This window comes from Eriocheir sinensis, chromosome 65, assembly GCF_024679095.1.
Source record: "Eriocheir sinensis breed Jianghai 21 chromosome 65, ASM2467909v1, whole genome shotgun sequence".
Lineage (NCBI taxonomy): Eukaryota > Metazoa > Arthropoda > Malacostraca > Decapoda > Varunidae > Eriocheir > Eriocheir sinensis.
Window position 1 is genome coordinate 10,257,443 of NC_066573.1, and position 7,500 is coordinate 10,264,942.

Sequence of the window (7,500 nt, forward strand, 5' to 3'; positions counted from 1 at the left end):
GCTCAATTCAAACATTTCAAGATGACTCTGACAAGTTTGGTGTGTGTGTGTGTGTGTGTGTGTGTGTGTGTGTGTGTGTGTGTGTGTGTGCTCTATTCAAACATTTCAAGATGAGTCTGACAAGTTTGGTGTGTGTGTGTGTGTGTGTGTGTGTGTGTGTGTGTGTGTGTGTGTGTTTAATTCCAACATCTGAGGAAGCGCATCTGGTTGTATTTCTTTTTCCTATCGTCCTTTAATCACTCAATGCAGACACACACACACACACACACACACACACACACACACACACACACACACACACACACACACACACACACACACACGGCCTCAGCTGCGGGGAACGATGATCAGAGCCTGGCAAAATAACTCTCCACCCAAGTGATTCCCAAATGGACAGAGTTCGCTGCCTCCTCCTCCTTCGACTTATCCTTTTCAACTTATCCTTAACCTCCTCCTTGCTTCTCCTTCTTAGTCTAACCCTCCTTTTCCTCTCCTTCCTTCTCTTTTCCACTTTCCCTTTTCGCATTGCTTCTTTTCATCAATTTTTACTCGTCTCTCCTTCTCAGCCTTCCTTCCTTCCTCCATATTCTCCTTGCTTCTCTTTTATCGCCCTCTCTTTATGTCTCCACAGTTTCCCTTTTTCTATTTATTTCTTCCTTTCATCCTGCCTTCATTCTTCCCTTCTCACTCTTCCTTAACTCCTTATTTCACTCTCTTATCCTGCCTTTATTATCCTTCTTATCCTACCTTTCATTCCTCTTATTTTACGTCCCATCTCCCCTTTCTCTTCCATTATCTCATTGCTTTTCTCTCTATCCTTCCTTACTCCCTGCTTCTTACCTCTTAAATTTATCTTCCTATACCTTCTCTTATTGGCTATCCTCAGTACTCTCTCTCCCTCCCTTCCCATTACCTCTAAAAGCCATCTTCCTTACTCCCTACCTAGTACCTCTTAAATCTATCTTCCTATACCTTCCCTTATTGGCTCTCCTCTCCTCCTCCTCATTCCTCTCAGTACTCTCCCTCCCTCCTTTCCCATTACCTCTAAAAGCCATCTTCCTTCCCTCTCCCCTTCCCATATTGGTTCTCCCGCTCTTCCTTTCCCTCCCTCTCCCCCCTCTTCCTCTCCTCTCCTTTCCCTCACATCCGGGGGTCACTCATTCCGCGGTCTCTTATTACTCCGCGCTGTTATCAGAAACCATTAATCGATAACAAATACACCTCCTGCCCCTTAAAAGCAACATCCATTACCCCCCATTCTCTCTCTCTCTCTCTCTCTCTCTCTCTCTCTCTGGGTATTATATAGGAGTGACAGAGGGATATGTGGAGCAGGAGGAGGATGAAACGGACGAGTGTGAGATAATGAAATATAGTTTACCAAAGGACTCGTGCGGTGAGCCAGGCGACGCGGGTTGGCGGAGGGACAGACTATGGAAGAGGGAGGACAGGAAACCGTTGTAGGGGGAAGGGAGGGAACGCCACTCCTCGGGGGGCCACGGGGAATCAGGGGTGCCGGGTGGGGCTGCCGCGGCGCCCTTCCCATCCCCCCAGGAACACGGGCGCCCCTCCAGTCTGCCTGTCTTGAGGGTCGGCGAGGGCGGGGTCGTGACATAGTGGAGGCTCTGGGCGGCGTCACTCCACGTACGCGGCCGAGCGACAAGAGATCTGACCCTGGGGCGGCGGCGGGGCGCTCGTGAGGGCTCGGTGGGGGCGGGGGGGCTGACACTCAGGACATGTGCCCCGGGGGAGGTGTGCTGTCTGGCTGCGGGGATAGGGGTGGTGACGCTGGCGGAGGTGAGAGGGGAGGTGGGGTGGAGGTGAGGGAATGAACTGGTGTTGTTTGATGGGCTGCCTCCTCCTCCTCCTCCTCCTCCTCCTTCAGCAACACCAGATCTCGTTCGTCTCTTCAAAGCTAACAGAAGGCGGGACCCCGATACACTGCGGCTCCGTTCCCTCCGCTCCGCCCCTTTCCCCGTCACTCCGCCCCTCTCCTCCCCTTCCAGACAGTTCCCCTCCGAGTTCCTCCTCTCCGTCCTCTGCCCCGTCACTCTGCCCTTCGGTACGTGCTGGGGCGAGACGCAGCTCAGGAACACCAGGGACAGCGGCCTTTGTCTGGTGGTGGTGGTGGTGGTGGTGGTGATAGTAGTAGGTGTTGTTATCGTTGTTGTTGTTGTGGTGGTGGTGGTAGTGGTTGTGGTGGTTCCGCCAACTATCCACTGCACCTCCTCATGGCTCTTCTCCTGCTCACCGTCCTGCCTCCTTTGCCCAACACGAGCCATGTCCGCCCCTCCCTCCCCCGGGGCACACACACACACACACACACTCGGAGGGCGTGCGTGTGTGGCTCTATTCACAAACACACGTCAAGGGGCGGCCCGGGGCGAGGTGACGGGAGGGCGCGCAGGGACACACTCAGGAGGAGGAGGAGGAGGAGGAGAGACGAAGAAGAGGAGGAGGAGGAGGACGAAGAAGAGGTGGAGGAGGAGGAAGGGAAACGCATACTAATCCACAGACAAGCAAGCGCGACACTAACTCACTCTGTGCCCTGTCAGTGTGTGTGTGTGTGTGTGTGTGTGTGTGTGTGTGTTAACTGCTAAGTACCATATCTCCAGCTATCTCTCTACGTTATCTCCTGGGCAATAATGAGTGATTCACCTACGGCTATTGCTCCCTCTCTCTCTCTATCTCACTCTCTCTTAAGATGACTGATAACAAAGAGGGAGGAAAAGACAGACAGAGAGAGAGAGAGAGAGAGAGAGAGAGAGAGAGAGAGAGAGAGAGAAAACCGTAACAAAAGCAATCAAATACTGCCAGCCGAGCATTGAATCTTGCATACGCGGTGGTCAGTCAGTCGATACACGAATGATACCAGACCCGCTCATGCTCTCCCTTCCCCCCCTGGAGCCCCACGGGACATTATTTGACGGTACAGCGGACAAGTCGAAGAGTCAAAAATAATGAACAGTAGAACCCAAGCAAAAAGGCGCTTCGAATAGACTCAATAGATGAACACAGACGCTGAAGCTGATAGTAAAGAAAGAAAGAAGAGGAAAGAAGATGAAAGTCAAGTAATGAAAGGAAGGAGAAAAGGTGAGGTACGGTGATGTCAGAAAGAAGGAAAAGAAATAAGAGGAAAGGCGGAGACAAAAAAAATTAAGTAAACAAAAAGATGATAAAGAAATAAATAAGTAAAGCGAATCAAATTAAAGAAAGAAGAAAGAGGAAAGGAAGAAAGTAAATTATATAAAGAAAGAAAGAGAAAAGGAAGAAAGTTAAGTACAGTAAAGAAAGGAAGAAAAATAACGAAGAAGTCAAGGAAAAAAAAAGGAATGAAAGTTAATTACAGAAAAAAAAGAAGAAAAGAAAGCAAAGTTCAGAAAAAGAAAAAAAAGAGGCAATAAATAAATAAATAAATAAAGAAAGAAAGAGAGGAAATAAAGAAGAAAGCAAAATAAGTTGGTCTAAAACGATAAAAAAGCCAATCAATCCTTTTAGAAGCTTCGTGGAACAGCCGCCTCGCCCGACCCCCATGACACGTGTGCTCTGTTTGTGGAGTCTCGAAAATACACCACCAGGTATGAATGAACGCACAGGTGAATTATAAAGGTGTATAGCTAAGTGGCTGGCGTAGTAAGAGCAACATTAATAGTGGTAGTGGTGGTGGTAGTGGTGGTGGTGGTGGTGGTGGTGATGAGGAGGAGGAGGAGGAACAGGAAGATGAAAAGAAAAACAAAATGAATAAGAAACGGAGAAATAGATAGCAACGTTTTGATGATGATAAGGCGGAGGAGGAGGAGGAGGAGCAGGAGGAGGAAGAAGAAAGATAAAAAAAAACGAATGAACGGAAATAAATGGAAATATGATGATAATGGTGATGACGATGATTATAATGATGCGGTTGAGGAGGAGGAGGAGGAGGAGGAGGAGGAGGAGAAGGAGGAGGAGGAAGAACACAATGAAACAAAAAACAAAACAAAACTAATAAGAAATTTATTGAAAGTCTGAAACGTCGCAAAATAAAATCAAAACAAACACACAAATTAAAGAAAGCCAAGCAAAAACAAACAAAACAATACAGAACACGTGAATCCAGTCCTTGACACGGCCGATAAACAAAGGAACAAACAGGGCAAAAAAAAGAAAGAGGGAGAGAGAGAGGAGGAGGAGGGAGAGAAGAATCAGCGAGGGGAGGAAAAAAAAAAAAGACAGACAGCTGGGAACGCCATGGAGATAAAGAGGAGGCAAGGCGGAGGGAAAAACGCTGGGCAAGGTGGAGGGAGGGAGAGGAAGAGGAGGAAAGGAGGGGGGAGGAGGGAGCAGATAATGGCGATAAATTAGTTTAGTTTAGGATCGATGGACATGACACCGTTTTCTTTGATCGAGACAGTTAATATAAATTTGGAGGAAGTTTCCCTTAGAATTTATCAGTCCGCATTATGTATAAGTGATGGTATAAAAAAGTTGTGGTAGTAGTAGTAGTAGTAGTAGTAGTAGTAGTAGTAGTAGTAGTAGTAGTAGTAGTGGTGGTGGTGGTGGTAGTAGTAGTAGTAGTAGTAGTAGTAGTAGTAGTAGTAGTAGTAGTAGTAGTAGTAGTAGTAGATGATTGGGTGGGTTTTACACCTTCAGTAACAAGAGAGAGAGAGAGAGAGAGAGAGAGAGAGAGAGAGAGAGAGAGAGAGAGAGAGAGACAACATAACATCACTACACAATGGTAAAACACAGGAAAACCACAAAGAGACGAGAGGGAGAGTAAGCCAGTCAAATGGAGAGACTCACAAAGCAACTTCCTCAACACCAATTAGTAAGACGCTAAGTTTGGTATTACAAGACACTCGCTTCCCACATCAGCCATTTCTAAAGGTCAAAGAGGGGGTCAGTCGGGTTCCAATGGGTGTTTCTTCAGGTTCACGGTACAGAAGAAGACTCACACTACCACCAGGGTCATAAAACTACCCCTGGAAATGCCCACAACTCCTATGAAAGCCTTGTCAAATATGTGTTCTTGGGCGGCGAAATGTCTCGTAATCCGACCCTAAAACGCCACAATCACGACTTTCAAAATACCTCCCGCACTACCTTGCCATCAAACCATGAGCTAAGTCTCTCTTCCTCCACGTGCCAGCCAGCCAGACAACTATCACGCACAGGTAGCGGGCTTTTTTATTTTATTTTATAGCGGGTTTTTTTATAGCGGGCTTTTTTTATTATTGTTTACTTTTTATTGTGCCCTTGAGCTGTCTCCTTTGTTGTAAAAAAAACACAGAGGGAGATCACATCCTCCTAACCAGCAGATGAAGCTTTTATAGTATCTTACCGTGACAAGACACCATTCACTAAACCCCTCCCATCACGACGTCAACCAGTCAGTCAACCTCCACACGAATCTCTACTCCACCACTACAAGACGAAAGGAATACGCGAGTGAGGCTGTCCAGGTTTGATGTGACACTAAAGAGACAGGAATGAAAGGTTGCTGAGGATTGAAAGGGCAATACATCATCAACGAAATCCCTCCCATCAAGACGCAAGCAAGTCAGTCAGTCATCACACAAACCACCAAGATGAGACGGAGGGAAATGTGAGTGAGGCTTTCCAGGTTTCATGTGACAACAGGGAGACAGGAATGAAAGGTCGCTGAGAACTAAAAGGACAATATATCATCTAAATCCTTTCCGTTACGAGGCCAAGCAGTCAGTCAGTCATCACACGAGCCATGGACACAAGACGAAAGAGACGCGAGTGAGGCTGTCCAGGTTTGATGTGGCAATAAAGAGACAGGAATGGAAGGTTGCTGAGAACTAAAAGGACAATATATCATCTAAATCCCTTCCCTTACGAGGCCAACCAGTCAGTCAGTCATCACACGAGCCATGGACACAAGACGAAAGAGACGCGAGGGAGGCTGTCCAGGTTTGATGTGGCAATTAGACGACGGGAATGAAACGTTGCCGAGGACCAAAAGGTTATAAATACCAAGGATCCTTATTCATTAAACTCCTTGAGGCGGAGTTAACACCACCAAAGGAAAAGCCTCGTTAAAATTTGTTGCCCCCGACTTAAAAATGAGTTTCGACATGAAGTTTTGCTCTTAGATTGCCCTTGTAAATGCTAAAAGGTAGGCGACGTCAGGGTCACAGAGGTGTAACAGAAGGCTCAAAGTGTTCCTCGATTAGTTTTACATGTGCCTCAAGTGGCTTCCAAAGGATAGACAAAGTGCAGGGAAAGGCAGAACAAGAATGAGAGAGAGAGAGAGAGTGTGTGTGTGTGTGTGTGTGTGTGTGTGTGTGTGTGTGTGTGTGTGTGTGTGTGTGTGTGTGTGTGTGTGTAATTCGTTTTTTGCTGTCTTCCTCCTTTCAAATTTTGCAGTCTTCCTCCTTTCTTCCCTCACTTTCTCCTTTTCCTTCTTTTTGCTGTCTTCCTCCTTTCAAATTTTGCAGTCTTCCTCAAGTCCATTTTGCCTTCTTCCTCCTTTCAAATTTTTCTGTCTCCTCTTTTCAATTTTTTTGTCTTTTCCTCCTTTCATTTTTTGTCTTCCTCCTTTCAAATTTTGCTGTCTTTCTCCTTTCAAATTTTGCTGTCTTCCTCCTTTCAAATTTTGCAGTCTTCCTCCTTTCAAATTTTGCTGTCTTCCTCCTTTCAAATTTTGCTGTCTTCCTCCGTTCAAATTTTGCAGTCTTCCTCCGTTCAAATTTTGCTGTCTTTCTCCGTTCAAATTTTGCAGTCTTTCTCCGTTCAAATTTTGCTGTCTTTCTCCTTTCAAATGTTCTTTTCGGACCGTTTTTTACGTCAACTGTTTCGCATCACGGCTACAAATCTTGCCTCTGTTCGATAAATAGCGTTCCTTCTCTCTTCATCTTTCTTCCCCTTGTATATGTGTATTTTCAGTGCTCAAAAATCAAAAGCAATAATATATAACTATTAATAACGTACTGTGATTATATCGTGGGGTTAAAGTTAGCTCCTAAGTAACTATCGCCAGTGTAAGCTTTGATATTTTTCTAACTCCTAAGTAAGTATCGCCAGTTTAAGCTTTGATATTTTTTTTTAACTCCTAAGTAACTATCGCCAGTGTAAGCTTTGATATTATGCTTACCGTAAACTTTCAAGACCGCAAAAAGTTAAATAAATGGTGACCTACACGTTGGTCTCGAAGCCACAACAATGTCTTCAGAAATGCAGGGTTTTTAAAGCCTGCAGAAAAGCACGCCAACGAGGATTAGCGAGCTCGTTTTCTTTGTTACAAACCCACGTTAGGTTAGCAATAAAGACACCCGCGAGAAAACCAATCAAATGCACTGCTATTCTAAAACAGGGAAAAAAAATAAATAAATAAATAAAAAACGACTTACTTTTAAACAATCCCATCCAAAAAATTCCTCTTCTGAGACATTTGTACACTACCCTGCCAAAATTGTAAACAGCAAAAACAAAATCAATAAATAAATATCTATCTACCAATATAAAAATAAAAATAAATTAATAAATGAAAATAAATAAATA

General features: G+C 45.2%; 1 protein-coding gene across 9 annotated transcripts in view; it reads right to left on the bottom strand.

Annotated features, from left to right (window-relative positions):
* The window catches only part of LOC126987622 (atypical protein kinase C-like), a 107,410-nt gene that overhangs the window by 13,582 nt on the left and 86,328 nt on the right, over positions 1-7,500 (bottom strand). The window contains exon 1 of one of the 9 annotated variants that reach the window (XR_007741054.1): positions 1,379-2,541. The exons of 6 other annotated variants lie outside the window; for them this stretch is intronic. Coding sequence is in view for 2 of the 3 variants with exons in the window: in XM_050844755.1 (XP_050700712.1) it covers positions 1,379-2,279 (901 nt within the window). In the remaining variant the exon portion in view is untranslated. Of the gene's footprint in view, positions 1-1,378; positions 2,542-7,500 lie in introns of those variants that run through there. 2 more of the 9 variants (XM_050844755.1, XM_050844754.1) reach the window with 2 other exon arrangements.